Source organism: Nymphalis io, chromosome 4 (genome assembly GCF_905147045.1).
Source record: "Nymphalis io chromosome 4, ilAglIoxx1.1, whole genome shotgun sequence".
Lineage (NCBI taxonomy): Eukaryota > Metazoa > Arthropoda > Insecta > Lepidoptera > Nymphalidae > Nymphalis > Nymphalis io.
This window is the reverse complement of record NC_065891.1, coordinates 3944862-3962840: the sequence shown is the minus strand read 5'-3', so window position 1 is coordinate 3962840 and position 17979 is coordinate 3944862. Positions and strand designations below refer to the sequence as shown.

Below are 17979 nucleotides of genomic sequence, written 5' to 3'. Positions count from 1 at the left end.
AAAAGTTATAATGTTACAATACTTGCTTGCGTCATTTTGTACACACTACATAAAAGGTAATACCTTTTATGTTCTCCTAACATGATAGTGGGTGTGTCTCTATAGTATATTACCTTTGGTAGACTATATAAATGTCACAGTTCGGCTACCAATCCCTTAGAAAACTTGACATTTGATACACGAATCGAGGTCACTGATATGCTCTTTCAAGCGATTATTGAAATTTCTATAAATGATTTTAAGTAATAACGTACTTACTAATATAATGAAACGAATGCATTTGTTTGTATTTTTTTGTTTGAAAGATGTCTGAATTACCAGTCGGATTTAAATATATATTTTTACATTAGATAGCCCGATGCTTGAGGAAGGTTACGATATTATTTAACAAACAAACAATACCATTACAGGTGTAGCTAAAGCAGAACAAAATATCACACGTCGGTGCGATACGTCGCATAAAATAATTTAAATTGTTGAAATTAGCAATCAAAGCCATGCATGATATACTTTTTTCAATATTGTCTGCAGTCCGAAAAAATGCCTGTCTCGATTCCGGACGAGCCCCCAAAAATATGTGGGATCTCGCAAACGATAAGAAAGGGATTCATTTAAAAAGAAAAATAATAGTTACTTGACATACAACAAGATATCAGTGATATTAGAAGTGTTAGTTTAATAATATAATAATGTAACATTGACACTGGCGGTTATTTTGTTTTATGTTATAACATAGGGCCGTATGCCCGTCCGCCTACCTATAGGTAGGCGGACGGGCATACGACCCCATGGTGTTAAGTTGTCACCACTGCCCATAGACATTGTAAGAAGTATTAACCATTCCTTACATCTCCAAAGTAGTGCATTATGCTATCTTAGAAACGAAGATGTTATGTCCGAGTAGTTAAACTAGCTCACCCATCCTTCAAACCAAAACGCAACATTTAAGCATTGCTGTTTAGTGGTAGAATATCTTACAAGTAGGTGGTACCTACCTAGATGGGTGTAAAGCCTACCTAGTAAAGTTTTATAATTGTGTTGTTTGAAACAAATAGATAAACGCAACCTTATTGGTATGGGTAACATGACAATGATTTATCTGGAACTAAATTTAATAAATATCTCGTTATTATGGCCCTTGACTGGGTTACTAGTAAAACATAGTATATCTTACACTTGATCTTGTATCAACATATAAAATTCACAAATGAAATAGCTGGCATATTTCCTTAAGATAACATTTGTTTCAAACAAAATACTTAAGCTTAGGAATGAATTTCGTATGTCATACACGATACCAAAAACTTCATACTTTTATAAAAAATATCATCTACGTTTGTGGCAATATTTACAGAACCATTTTCAGAAACTCATTTTACTTTTGTTATATTAAACAACAGTAGAGCTAGTCACTAGCGAAGAGGTGGACTTAAATAAATAAATTTGTCTTGGCAAGCAGTCGAAGCCCCGAGCATTAAACATTATAGGGGCACCTGTACATTTCAAAAGTATCGCGATTAGGGACCTAATCAAAATATCATAAGGTCTAATATTGCTTGCAATATTTGTGAATACATTGATTCGTGTAACGTATCCATTCGCCTCATCATAAACAAATGGAGGGAATAGTAATCATGCAAATAGAATCTTTGTTTCCATTGCAAATATGATGCAGATTTACAAAGAGACAAATTGTGTACGAAAATTCCGATATACATATTTGTCTGTTGTAGTAATATATAATAAACGAAATATCAAATATATCGAATATAAAATTTTGTCAAAACTTATTGGAGTCATACAAGAATCATAATTATGAGCTTTGTTTTTAGAAATAATATATCCTTTGTACACTTTTTTTTCATTTTATATTTTATTTTAATATTTTATGTTACAATATCTTTTTAATCCTATTAATAAATTGCATTTCTTATTTGTTTTGTTAGGACTTAATTAGTTTTAATAAAACTAATTATTATATTTTTTACGCACGCAATCTTAAATTTGTAAGCTGCGCATATAAAATATTTACAATAAAAATATCCATTAAAGTATTCTCATTATATACTTTATTTTGTAAATTATTCAAAGGAATACGTATTTTTTCGTAAAAATTCGGGACAAAAATCTGCTTTATAATAAGGTAAAAAGTGCAAATAGATAATAACAAAGTCAAATGCAAGCGGAACGGGGCCGAGAGCATTTCGAGATCACAAGAAAATTACACGCCGCGTAGTTTTTAGTAGCGGACTTAAGTAATAGGAGGAAAGATTTAAAAAAAAAACTTCGAACGGATGTTAACTTAGTGGTATGACTAATAATATTCCTAAGGTTAGTTTGTGCATTGACGGTTGATCCATTGTCGATAAAAAATATGCGAAATACAATATACAATTTAGTACTTCATTAATTATTTTTGTCTAATAACATAGAAAAAAAATTGATTTAACTCGTTAATGTAATAAATAATGATAATAATATTCTGGGACATTATTCACAAACTGCTAACTGATCCCAAATTAAGCTTGTACAGAGCTTGTACTATAGAAACCAGACAACTGATATACTACGTATACTATTTTTCTTTTGTAAATACATACTTATATAGATAATTACACCCAGACTAAGGATAAACAGACAGACATGTTCATGCACACAAATATCTGTCCAAATTGAACCCACAATTTTCAGCAAAAGACAAGGCAAGTATCTACCAACCACGCCAACCGGTCCGTCAGGCCCATTAATTAATTTTGGTATTATAAAGATAATATTAAATGTAAAGTTTATAAGTAAAATTATATGGAGTACGATATAACAGTACGATAGACAAGTAAATTGTAATATAGCTAAAAATGTATTATATCTTATTATAAAACGGATAAGATAATTTTGTTAGACTGTAATAAAATAAATAAAATACAATTGCTTTAAAATTATTTGAATGTAAAAAATTCATATTTCATTTACATTGAGGATTAAAAACAGAAACAATATATACGGACCTATTTAAAACTCAGGTGACAACTTAAAGTTTTCAATTAACTATTTAACCAGGAGATAAAAAAATTGATATATAAATAGATGGATTACTCAATAAACGAAATAATAACTAAGTTGATCAATATGAATATAAATACATTATTAAAACGAAAATCAGCAGTTTTCGTAACTTGGACCAAAAGCTTATATCTTTGTAAGTTACTTCAGGACGGAATGACCTACATTCGACGCTCGTTTTCATCCCAGAAACAACGATATTTTGTGTTATAAAGCGCTACTTTGTTTTAGTCGCGTTTTCGCTTTTAATTAACTAAAACAAAAATCATTCTCTCCTTCGTGAAACTATGTTGCACAAAACATATCCTCATTGCAATCACCGGTTTCTATTTTAATGAAAATTAGTTTTGAAAGTCATTAAAAATGTATGATAATTTTTACACAACAAAATTAAAATTTTGTTCGCTAACGCGTTTGACATTGTTTGAATTCTAATAAATATATTAATTAATTAGAATAAAAACTCTAAAACTTTTTTAATATTATAACAAAATATCTTTTGATATGAAAACAAGTTTTTGTATGAAAACCTTAGTTTGTGCATTTCAAAACAATTTTTCGACGACAGTAAACTTTTTTTTTATAGAAAAGTTTTTAAATATACTTTTAATTTTGAACGCGTTTGACATTGTTTGAATTCTAATAAATATATTAATTAATTAGAATAAAAACTCTAAAACTTTTTTAATATTATAACAAAATATCTTTTGATATGAAAACAAGTTTTTGTATGAAAACCTTAGTTTGTGCATTTCAAAACAATTTTTCGACGACAGTAAACTTTTTTTTTATAGAAAAGTTTTTAAATATACTTTTAATTTTAATGATAATATTTTGTCTTTACAAAAATGAGTTTTACATAAAGTTTAACAGTTATTACAAGAATTAATAATTTTAGAAAATATATGTATATATTTAATTATATTTATACATGATACCAAAGGAATGCTTAAGTTAAGGATTAACAGATTTATTCTGTTTTAGTTGTAAGTGATTAATCAAATCAAAATCTCAGGATTTCAATCTCGGAACGCAGATATAATATTAATTAAGACCGTTAGAGAATCTAATATTCAAAATACAAATTATAAAATACAGTTCTGTGCTACAAATAATACGAACAAAAAAAATAATCAAATATTGAATAAAATATTCAAATGTCGTAACTTTTCGATTGAATTTTCACATTGCTTCCACACGATAGTTCTACACTATCTATGATATGAAATGATGAACGAATGAAAATTATTATGGTATTTACAAGGCAAAATAAAATTTAAACATGTACATATTATGAAATATGTGACATTTTATACCAAAAATAATAAAACTCTGTTGTTGGAAACAAATAATTTATTGGTAGAAAAAGTTAAAAATTAATAAAATAACCTCCGGTCGAGCAACCGAAGATTTACGACTCAACTTGTAAAAGCAAAATTTCATTCGAAACAACTTTCGGGGTTGAAATTCCGTGAATCGAACTCTAAGTACTTCAATATAGCAACAATTGTACCCAATAGCAAAGTTGCTCTGCTAGATTTATTAAAACGAACTATTTGTAGAAATTCAACTAGTTGAAGTTGTAACTATTAACGCTAGAATGAATGTTGAAGTACCTACTTAATAAGATAATCATCCATTTTATCTTAACGTCTGGCTAACGTTTATAAATATAAATATATTAAATATATTAAGAATATAGAATAAAGAATTAAGAATATATAAGCTCCGCAGCACTAGTTAAAATGCTGTCTATTTAACGATTACGACAAAACCACAATGCTTGTATTACTGTATTCCAATATGATTAAATTTCTGTAATTAAAGAAAAGTGATTGGTAAAATATTGCCAATATCAAAAATTGATAGCTCTTATTTCAATGTGTTCAATGAGTACGAATACCGACAGCGGCTTCAGCCTACTTTGTGATGGGGCTAGCGTAAAGAAACATATGTAAAGGACATACTAGAATATAAAGAGTACATACCGTATGTACGACTTCGAGATGTATGCAAAATTTCAAGATGATCGCTTGAGTAGTTAATAAGTGGAAGCGTAATAAAAAATGTTTCAAATAAAAAACAATAAAAAATAAAGAAAAAACTATTACAATATAATAAAAACGGCCTTTAACGATTTACTTCTAAATGAACCATATAAAACGGAAATAATATAATAATGATAAGGAAACATCAGCGTTCATTACGGGATGAAGATTATTTCTCGTGTGGCATTTCCTTGTTGTCTCGACTCCGTTATCTGTCGAGATAAATACTGTCGTAACGAGGAAAACGCTTTATTGCATTATAATTTTAATAAAAGAAAAGCGAAATCAACTTTTTAATACGGTTTCATTAATTATTTTGCATACTGTTGATATAATTTTTCGTCTCTCGAAATATTCCTGTACTCGTTTTGAAGATCTGCTTATATTACGAGTATATAAGTTGAAAGGAAAAAGTCGCTAAATGATACATTGATACATTGATAAGATATAGTTTTATGAAATGGAACGAAATTATTATTTTTAAAATTGACGAATTATAAAATTTTTAGCTTTGAATTTATGTACACAAAATGATCTTAATTATAAAATGATTAAGATAAATTAGCCTGTTTAAATCAAATAACAAACATTATTTTAACTCGAATGACTCGACTCAGTAAAATTTTAACAAAATCTCAAAATCAACAAAGAAAAAACATACATAAACCTTATTAAATAAAATCAACGTTGTAAGAAAAAAATGCTTATTTGCATGATTCGGTTAATTGATGCGTAAAAAAGGAACTACGTTAAAAATTTAAATTTGTGTAAAAATTGGGACGAAATTTAAATAATAAAGGCGGTCGACACGATAAATGACAGAGTAAAAGTGCGATCGTTACTGTCAGATGCATGTAGCTCTGGCAAAGAAAAGCCGTTATTAATAGCTACTGGGCAACCCTGGGGTTTCCGCAGGGAAATAATATATCGCGACCTTTCGCTACTGCGCTCTTGGAAATGTGATGCAAAGTAAGGATTGTGAAAGACAGTAAAACGAAAAATTGGATGTTTTCTTATAAGAATGGAATCCTGTTTAAAAATATTAATTGGTTAACAGTTAAATTAAGATAGAACGTTTTCTTTATAACTAAACGTCCGAACAATTGGAACGATAAAGGTTTATTGGTGTCAAAATCAGTCTATCGATGTCACTGCCAGAAACCGACATCGAATCGTTACTCATCCCTCTTGCGATTGACCCAACGCTTTGGCCGAAATTCATTTAACATTGTCTAATTCACACGGTAGCCGAGATGGCCCAGTGGTAAGAACGCGTGAATCTTAACCGATGGTCGTGGGTTCAAACCCGGGCAAGCAGCACTGAATTTTCATGTGTTTATTTTGTGATTATAATTCATCTCGTGCTTTACGATGAAGGAAAACATCTTGAGGAAACCTGCATGTGTCTAATTTCACTGAAATTCTGCCATATTTGAATCCCACCAACTCACACTGGAACAGCGTGATGGAATAAGCTCCAAACCTTCTCCTCAAAAAGGGAGAGGAGAGCTTTAGCCCAGCAGCGGGACATTCACAGGCTGTTACGAAATTCACACGATAACTGATCAGAATCCTTAGAAGCTGAGTCATAAGTCATTTCATAAGTCTACGCGAGCTGGCTCTCGATGTCACCGCCTAACTGTGACATCAATTCCATCGCGCACAAAGAAATTTGGCAACTCCTTTCTTTATCGCACTTCCAAAAAATGGGATTCCTTACCAGCTTACGTGTTCCCCTCCTCTTACAACCCGGGTTCCTTCAAATGAGGTGTGAAGAGGCATCTTGCGGGCCGGCAAGGCGAAGGTGGCTAGTGCAGAACATTCTTCCTGACTGTACTGGCCGTCGTCGCGTTTGGACTTTACTACCACTTACCATCAGGTGGAGTAGAGTCATTTGCCTTCCCGGCAAATGACTCTGAAGCTTAAAAAATATGCCAATGCCAGTTAACACCAAATTTAACAAATAAAGTTAACACATAAAAGTCTCTCATAGAATCTTTATTTTTACTTACAAATTTACAGTCACATAAGTTGTAAAATGTGTGAAAAGCAAGTAATTCTTTATTTTTAAAAGTATTTATTTTTTCTCAATAATGGAAAAATATAAGATAAAATAAGATCCAAACCTTCTGGTTCTTGTTATGGATTTTTTTTTAGTAAAACTACTCACTTATTTTGTTCTGAACAATTAACCTTCTCAAGAAATTGAATTGGGCTTCCAAATTACTTTATATACAAAACTACAAATTCTTATTTCATATTATTTTCAGATATTTACATATCACACATAGTCAGTCAAACAATTACAAGCTATCAGTAAAAAGTTATATTATATTAGATACTAGGACTTAAAGACAATTTATCTTAGAGAAGAAAATCAGTGACTAAATTTTAATATCAAGAGAATGTTTTTTGAAATCATGTTATATTTCAAACTTAAATAATTGTTCTATATAAAATTCAAACAATATTAATTAATGAAGTCGTACAAAAGGGTTCGCAATGGTATTTCAATATACAAGACCTCTGTATGTACAATATAACTAAATGTTCTTTTTTCTCCATCTTTTGGCGCTCAGGCGGAATTAAATATAAATAGCATCGAAGGGTCTGCTAGGGTTTCAGAATCAAATTAAAAAATAATATGACGCTCGTGCCCCCATGGCGTCACTTGTTGGTGTTTTGGATAAGTTATTTTTATTTACCCTTTTCCTATTTTCGACAGTGAAGTACGAATAATAAACTTACATGTTCAAAAAAAAGTATTTGCTATATATAAAAATAAGATGTAATTATGTTTTAATTCAACTAAAATTTTATTTTGTTCAATGGTATTTTTGATAAAAAAATCATAAAGTAACATATAATGCAGTAATTTACGAACTATGCCTTAACGTTTCATAATACACCTTGTAGGAAGCTATTCTCTACGTAACAGTAGTGATTCCTCGCACTCCTAGTTTCAAGGGTTCATATGCATGCCTTATCTTAGACAGCAGGGCGTTGTAATCCTAACCCAAGCCTTCACTACCAGACTTACCACACCTCGCTTAATGCCGGTAAATTGCCAGTAAACACACACATTGCGTGCTGTAAACCGCTTTAATAACACATGCAACATGGACAACTGGTAATGTATACTGACTTCGACGTAGGAAATATTACAGCCGTTGCCGGTTCCACAATAGAAAGCATTCTCTACCTTTATAAATGACGAGAGTTTGTCTGGGTTTAGTTTCGTTATTTTAGTGTTCATTTTGAAATATTTCTTTTTACAATTCTACATAGTTGTTTTAAAAAATGTATGAATTGAATTAATTATGATCGGATGATCTAGAATTTTTTAACTATCGTTACATGCTTTATCGTTTTACGTTTGATAGATATTATATATGTGGAATGTTTTACCGAAAATATATAAAAATATAAAAGCATAAGAATACAAGTGGACAGTCAAGCAGCTCTGGCGCTTATAAGATACATGTCGAGAAATTGTGAAAATTCAACAATTCCCACTGGAAAAGTATTCCCGCTGGATTTTTCTAAGCACTTGACACGTGACACTCGACGAGATGCTGACACAATCATGTTATAACAACGGCTTATACAAGCCACATATCTGACTATTCACGTCTGCTGACCGGAAGATTTATCTAAATGTGACAGACTCGCTCGTTAGTACGGATTCTGAACTACAAGAGCTCTTCAGATCCTCTCTGATATATTTCAGCAAATTTTTGACGAGAACGTTGTTGTACTGTTAATTATATCCCCGTTTTAATAAGAATACTAACAACAAAAACTTTATGCTAACAGTCAGTAGGTACTTATGAAAATAAACTAAGGGTTCAGTACCGAATCTGTGAATTTCACGTCGTATAGCTATATAGTAAATAGGTTACTGAGAAATCGGCTTCAAGACGTTCTTGCGTTTTTAGTAGTGTGATACACACAGTGACTACTGGTGGTAGGGCTTTGTCTGCTCGTCTGGGTAGGTACTACCCACTTATCAGATATTCTACCGCAAAACAGCAATACTTGATATTGTTGTGTTCCGGTTTGAAGGGTGAGTGAGCCAGTGTAATTACAGGCACAAGGGACATAAAATCTTAGTTCCCAAGGTTGGTGGCGCATTGGCTATAAGCGATGGTTGACATTTCTTACAATGCCAATGTCTAAGGGCGTTTGGTGACCACTTATCAGGTGGTCCATATGCTCGTCCACCTTCCTATTCTATAAAAAAAAAAAATCGGAATAAGCCAGCTTACGTTAGCTTTAGACGTTTCGTTTATTATTATTTTTTTAACTAAATAGTTTCATAAAAAATATATAGTGGAAAGTGAAAACTTACGTTCAATAAAATTATGTCACAATGAATATGAATCCTATAATGACATTACCGTAACCGTAACAGCCTGTGAATGTCCCACTGCTGGGCTAAAGGCCTCCTCTCCTCTTTTTGAGGAGAAGGTTATTAAATTTAGCCCCAGACTAATGACATTACCTGGGGCTAAATTTAATGTAATAAATTTAAAAATAAAATAAAAGCTATACTGAAAATTAATTTTAAAAATAGATTCACGACTGAGAGTCGTTCTGTAATACGGGTCTTAGTCCTATACATGAGAAATTTTCGATAACGTGTAATTTATTTTTGAGCAAGTAAAGTTAATAATTTTTTATACTATGTCGTCTATATTAAGTTTATCTAAGTATCAAGCTTATATTATTTTATATAAGTGTATAATGTAAACGCTATGTCATAAACATAACAGATTAACAATTTATCTTAGAAAAAATTATTCATTATAAAGTGGATTCAATTAACTGTTTTTTAAACTAAAAATGATAAAATGCAGAATATATATACGAGTGACAACTTGTCAGTTAAATCACGTAGTTGACAAGCGCTTCCAAAAATTTTCATTCATCAATTCATCATCTGATACTCGAATCTATTTTCACTTTGTCATTTCGGATATCCATTGATTTAATTTTAAGTGTAGCCTGAATTTGTATGTCGCTTCCACTTTTAAGTAGAGCCGACGATGAATTTAAAACAGCTTTCAACAATATTGACTCGAGAATTGCATAAATATTAATCCCTCACGGCTGCAGATTAGGTGTAAGCCATATTTGTCTGTAAACTAGAATACTTTGGAACACTATGTTAATGTGGTGAAGTTGAAATTCTATCAACCTAAAGACAATATTACTAGAGAAACCAACCGTTAATCTAATAGTTATATCCATTGTTAAAATTTACTTTTCTTACAGTTTTGAAATTAAACGTAAATAAAGATATTAATATAGGGCAAAATTGTTAGAAAGATTTTTGAGTTTATTTAATATAATTATACACAAAAGATTCAAGAACAAAGGATACGTCAAAGCTTCATTTTAAATATCCATATCATAAGCTTGTAGCTTTAGTAAATAAAAGTATAATGTACTTATAAAATGTCTATTCGAAGTTCAAACGTGCTTGTTGCCTTGACTAAAGTACATTTTAATCTTGTAATCCTAAAAATATGTTTTCGTATATTGTTTTGTTAAATTAATAATGTTTTCGTGTAATTTTATACATCTACGTTTTGAATTTAAGTTACTCGTGCAACATTATTAAATAATACCATTGATATAATAAACTGTTTACCATATTGGGGAAAGTTCTGATGTCGTGTTGATGTCAATATTGGATTTCCCTATTATTATTGACGCTTCCATTAATTTGCTGTCAGTCACGTGGAATTGTTTTTGTTTACATAAAAAAGGGAATATTATAAATCAATGTTGTTTCAAAATAAATATTGACCAAATCTATAAAATAATGAATTTTAATTATGTTTTGTACGTTAATATTTAACAATAATAACATACTTCAATGTTATTTCTTCTTGTTTGCACGAATAAATAAATATCATATCATCGCACGTGCCTTTTCATCTCGATCAAAACATATTCATCTCGTGTACGTGGAGTCCAGGAAGATTTTGTACAAATAGAGATACAATAAAAATATCATTGTCATATTATTTTAAGGGCAGCAAGTCTCAAAGCTTTAACATTTGGGTAACATTGAAACAGAATTCGAAGTAAACCATGAAATCTCTTTTGTTTCAGGACTGAATGCTGTGAAGATAGTGAAAGTTGTGGTACCAGAAATAATTCAATACGGTGTACAAGATGCCGTTATATTAGACTGTGATTATACTTACGGTAATAATACCTCAGGGTTAGTAGTGAAATGGTTCTTCAAGAACAAAGCGAGGCCTGTGTATCAATGGATTGCGTCGCAGAAACCTCAGGATATGGGAATATTGCGAGGTCGAGTCGATTTGACGTATCGAGCTTCAAGCGATCCTTTAAAAATGCATAGGGCTCTTCGTATAGTGAAACCGAATACGGACATTTCGGGTGACTATACTTGTGTCGTGTCGACATTTATGGAGGAAGATTCAAGGACGAAACAAATGATTGTTTTCGGTGAGTGTTTTTTTTATAGTTTTTTTAATATTTTATGTGTAGTATGGTACATGCGAGATAGTTAAATGTTATATCACGTTTTATCACTACTTAAAATATATAGTCACTTCAGTGGTTTGGTTTTCGTATCATAAAATAAAGTTAGAAGTAGTTTTTAAATAAATTGTATCAGAATAAAACTAAGCCAACGTTAATCATAATAATATATTCTTTTAATAATTTTAACCAACCCAAGAAGTACCTAATAAAATTAAAAACCCTCAATAGTGTACATTTATGATTGCAATAAATGATGTAAAATGAGTAGGTAAAGTTTAAATAAAAATATACTATTAATATTAACGAAATAGATGAATCTCCAACTTTCATATCATTTCTAATTTATCAGTCTTATAATTTGAAAAACATTTATTTCTTACACGATACATTTACTTTATATCAATCAATTTCTTTTGGCCAACCCAACATAGGAAGATATTCGATCATAAAAGAAAGGATTTATTCTTGAAATGCCAATTCATCAATTTGACTTATCAACTTTGTTAGAAATATCGATTATCATCAAAATTTGATAAGTAATCTTTTAAAACCCTTTCTTATAGTATGTTTTAAAATTCATATCGTGTGTAGTGCTATTCTCACCATTTCTTCTTCCTTTTACCTCTTCCTGTACGTTTTTTGAGAAAATAAACAAATATCAGCCAAAAGCCAGCATCTGTTGATTGCACGCTTACGCTGCGGTTATCTCTTTTTATGCAGTACAGTTAAAAGGCTTCTGGTCAATGGAACAAATGGCTTATTCGCTTCATCACGTTCATGTTCATAAGATACTACTATACTTTATGCAGTTGATTTTATTCCAATACATTATACACTAACGTCGCAAAATCCTCTCTGATTAATTCCAATCGTCTACCAAGCTAATTATATGTACAGAGTTGTTATATTGTTGAATATAATTATGAGTCATCCGGAAGACCGAGATTGCTCCAAGCAACACGATAAAAAATAATAACTTGAAAATGACATTGAAAAATTGAGCCACCAGGAAGTTCAAGTAGCTACCCAAATCTAGGGTTGTAACATTAATCCATCTTCCTTAACGCATCGTTGTTATCGTTTATACTGCTTATATTAGTTATTAAATAGTATTAACACTATGCAATTATATAAATATATTATACTTATATACGGTACGCTCAATTTATAATAATAATAAAACGCAGCCATTGATATAAGAACAAAGTGCATTAAACAAAAAGGCAAGGGCGCAAAGAAGAAGGTCCAAGGTCCCTCATCTATGGCTCCATTTTATTCTTATTACTAAATGAACGTATCATATATATATAATCATAGCGTAATATAGCGTTTTACTGTTTGTTGAATAGTAAAATTGCGCATTAATTTCAGCATTCTAATGAACAGAACAATGTTAATAAAAAACAGATAAAATTGAAACGTTCCCATTTCCTCGTTCAAATTGATATGCTATTTTATCTAGTGGAATAAATTTAAATAAGTGATTCATAATGAGTGATACCGAAATTTCGAAAGCACTTCACTGAATCTGCACTGTCAATTAATACAACGTTCAAAAACGTGTTTAAAGTTTTTGAACGTACAACAAGTACATAAAATATTCTATATTCGAATAAAAACTGTTATTCTGTTTTATATGTAAATTCGTTTAATAATTTAATACAGTTTATAATTATTTTAAGACAGACATAGTCTATATGATATACATGTTTAATCTGTACCTAATACGTAAATAAAGATTAAGTACCACTTGTACTTGACTAGGGCCTATAAAATATATACTAAAGTACTAGAGAAATAAATTATTACTACCTAGAGTTTTTTTAATGTATAATATACATAGGTAACATATACAAGAGGACGAGCAAATGGGCCACTTGATGGTAAGTGGTCACGAACGCCCATAGACATTGGCAATGTAAGAAATGTTAATTATCGCTTACATCGCCGATTCGCCACCAACCTTGGGAACTAAGATGTTATGTCCCTTGTGCCTGTAATTACACTGGCTCACTCACCATTCAAACTGGAACACAACAGTCGCAAGTACTGTTGTTTTTCGGTAGAATATCTGATGAGTGGGTGGTATCTACCAAGACGAGCTTGGAGTAAGCCCTACCACCAGTAAATATCTGATGAGTGGGTGATATCTGACGAGTGGGTTACCATTTGTATAGTACCTATATGGTTTTGGATGAATTATTTTGAATACAATTTTGTATTTTTGTGGGCTTTTTTCACTTTTCATTTAATTAAATCATTCAGACGCAAACGTACCCACTCGACCGTTTCTCTTTAGCTGTTTTAAACAATTTATTAGCAGCCGGTAACGTATACAACAATTAAAGCAGTGACCTGAAGAATATATTTTTCAATGATATTTTTTGCATAGTATATTACGTAAATTTAAATATTAACAATGCAAGTCACATAATTATACACAAAACACTGTCCACAATTTTTTTTTGTCTGTGCTGTAGGTACCTACCTATGTTTGTGAAGCTCCATACCAATTACATAAAATGTGCTTAATCTATTAACATTATATAAATTCAGTAAGAACTTATTAATAAGCTTAGTATTTCTGTTGTTATTTGTTTTATTTAGTATTAATTTTTATTTTCTTGTACTTACTTTCAATTTCTGACGTTAGTTATAATTAATATATATTTTATTTAAGTTACATAAATAAGTCACATCTTACCAATTTTAGCCTTTATCTTCATCATAAATTCATTATATCTAAGAGTTTTAATGATAAAATAAACTTATATATCATAATTTATTGGGAATTTCGTTCACGATGGCAACATTGCATACGTTGACTTTTCGTCCAGGAAACTTCGAGACAGTTTAAAGATTTATGAACGTACTTTCATGGAAAAGGTATGTAATATTTGAAGTAACATAATATGATATTAGGTGAATATGGTATAGGTATGTGATGAAATATTTTTGTTATTTTTAATATGAAACATTATATACGTGTATTTAATTTTTTAATTAAAGCCTTTGACGCTTTAACGAAGATTTTGGAGTAAATGATATTATCACTTTTCTAATGAATTAATAATTATTTCTTTTCATTTATTTTATTTTTAATAGCAAAATGTATATTATTGTATTTATGGCTAAATAAATAGATACTTCCGATGTTTCTAACTCAATACTCTATGATACATATGACATAAATTGCTGTAATTTATTTTAGAGATTAAGAGAGCAAATTAATTCAAAATAAACTATAGTACATCAATAAGTAATACTAGTACTATATGTACTAAACAAGTACTTTTAAATCGTTTCAAAGAATTAAATCATTAAACAAAAATCTTAAGTTATTACTAAATAAAATAAGTCGCGTTGTGTGAAAGTTATCGCGGTTTTCAACTTTCACACATATTTATTAAATCAAAAATTTTAACTATAAAATCGAATAAACGATAATGCGAGCTAATTATGTTTTATCGAAAGTGCCGAACAATTTATTTGAAAACCATTTATATTTAATGAATGTAAAAAAAACAATTGGGTTTTTATTAAAAGTATAAAACCTATCCACTATAAAACTTTGAAGTCGGTGCTAGTTTAATTTCATTGAAATTGCAACTAAAGTAGTTTCACTTAACAACCGGGAGTAGGTATTTGAAGTAAGATATTTTGAATTTAGAATTTCATATTGCTTAATTTTGTAATCTTTAGTCTAAGATGTATGTAATGACATGGGTCGGCATTCTAATATTTTAGTTTTAGTTACTTATATATTAAAACAACTATTTAAAAAAAAATTAGTGATCCTTATGGATATTGGTATATGTCTGTTTCAGCGATTTTGTCACTGTTTGACCGATTAATACGAAAGTTTATACATAGGATATACCTATGTGTTTGTACATTTTTATGGACAGGATTTATACTATACATTAAATGACGCTGCAGTTCAATGAACTTATATAGCATTCAACCGATGTCTATGACATTTGACATGCGTCTTAGTAGTTTGTTATTTAAAAATATTTATTGATTTTACTAATAACTTTTCTAGATATTATAAATTGAGCTAGACTTTAACTTGTAGACGTATAAGCCTATTAGTGAAACGCATGTTTTGTGAAGACGTGACCATACTCGACGGAGATTCCACACAGAATGTTCCGATTTTCAAAGTGGACCAATCGCGACGCGTGGGCGCGGCTTTATCCCCACGTTTCATATTTCGATCCATTATTTGTAGAAGTTTTAGATTTAATATCATAGGACTGATACAAAACAAACAAAGTTCATACAAAGCAATTTAAAATTCAATATATAATATTACAGACTGATATATATAATTATCATATTTATTTATTTTTCTTAAGTTGGTATCGTAAAGATTAATATTTGTATTGTTAAGTATTATTACTATTAACGAAACAATTTATTTATATCCCATTTTTAATTAAATAAAACGACGTTAAGAACTGAATGAGCAATTTCGTTTGTAATATCCACATGACTACGCGGCCACGAGCATAGCATAATATGTCGTTTTAGTTTTTAATAGCCGATACGCTTTTTGCATTACCATATGACAGCTTAAAAACATTGTTTCCGACCATACGCTTGTTATCCTTATTCGCATATAGAATGAGATTATTTTTCCAAATTCCAGATAAAATGCTTCACAAAGGTTAGGTTAGTACGTCTCAGTTTCCAAAACCTCTTTGACTAATTAAATCTAGTTAGTAAAACTTCTATATTCTTAATAAAAAAATATAGGTATTGATTCGCGTTTAAATAAACTTGATGCGCCGAAGTTGTTTAAACGTATAATCTGGCTCCGCCTAATTCACTACATGCGCAAGCGCATCGTGTCCGCCTACTACGCTCTGATTGGTGAAATTGGATATAATTATATCGCTTTGAAATAATGTCAACTCACCAGTCCACTATTGAGATTTATCTCAACACTTTAACTTGACTCATCTAAAGAAACAGCTATACCAGCTAAAAAAAAAGCATAAAATAGAAGGCGTTTATCCAGTATTGGCACATACAGAAAGATTCTACTTTTAATTAAATAACATAAAATAGTAATTACTTAGTTTTCCTTTGTTGGTTATTCTCGGTATATTGCTAGTCAGAAATTAGGTAGACACTTGTAAGAGCTCACTTATATTAAGAAGGTTGGTATATATCTGTATACTTTTGTATAATTATACTCATGTGCAAAAACAAAAAAGAATATGAGTAATGATTATTATTAATAGGAATTTTGTGTGATACCTTTAAACACATTTTTGTTTTATTACAATCAATTAAATAAATAAAGATTAACTTCAAGATCTTTGACTATTGAAATATGAACGTAATTTGATTATGAGATATCATTACTGATGGTAGAGATTAGTGCAAGCTCGTCCGGGTAGGTACCATCCACTCATCAGATATTCTACCACAAAACAGTACTTCGTATTGTTGTGTTCCGGTTAGAAGGGTGAGTGAGCCATTGTAATTACAGGCACAAGAGACATAACATCTTAGTTCCCAGGCTTGATGGCGCATTGGCGATGTAAGCGATGGTTAATATTTCTTAAAATGTCAATATCTATGGGCGTTGGTGAACACTTACCATCAGACGGCCCATATGCTGGTCCGCCTACCTATACTATAAAAAATTCCTCCATTTATGTTAAAATACAATATTCTCCTGTTACTTGATAAAGATAAATAATACAAGCTATTGATAAAATTGATAAACTTATTTCACATTTAGGTATCTATAATGAAAAATAACAACACATAGGTACGTTCTTTAATTTTTGATTACCTTCTAACAAATCTTGATGCCGATTTTTTGTTTTGATGTACCTTTTTTAATTATAAGATTTTATAATAATTCTTTTACAATTCAGGCTATTAAACTCTGGAACGATCTTCCTATAAATATTCGGGAGGCCAAATCTATAAATATTTTTAAAAAACTTGTGAAAGATCACTTTTTGTCTCAAATGCCTTATCACCAATAATTTCTTTTATTTCAGTATTTCTTGTATTATTCGTTGTTGCTGTATATATTATATCATATATTTATAATTTTGTATGTATTGATAATATAATTTATTTATAGATATATGTATAGTATGAGTATTTTATATTATATATGTATGTATAATATGTGTATTTTAAATTTACATTTAATAATTGGTTTTGTTTTAATTAAATATTAATATTATTTTATTCATACCACCACCTCCCCCTTTTCCTATCTGTAATTACTTACACTTGGTTACCTGAAAGAAATCGCTGTGTAGCGATAAGGTCGCCATAATTGTACATTTATTTAGGCAATATACATGTTTTG

General features: G+C 30.2%; 1 protein-coding gene and 1 long non-coding RNA gene across 2 annotated transcripts in view; one reads left to right on the top strand and one right to left on the bottom strand.

Annotated features, from left to right (window-relative positions):
- Positions 1 to 17979, bottom strand: part of LOC126781777 (uncharacterized) — a 453341-nt gene that overhangs the window by 202954 nt on the left and 232408 nt on the right. The window lies entirely within an intron of this gene.
- LOC126781726 (uncharacterized) overlaps positions 1 to 17979 on the top strand; it is a 69015-nt gene that overhangs the window by 39627 nt on the left and 11409 nt on the right. Inside the window, exon 2 of the mRNA XM_050506725.1 lies at positions 11232 to 11594. Within this exon, the coding sequence (XP_050362682.1) occupies positions 11232 to 11594 (363 nt within the window). The remainder of the gene's footprint in view (positions 1 to 11231; positions 11595 to 17979) is intronic.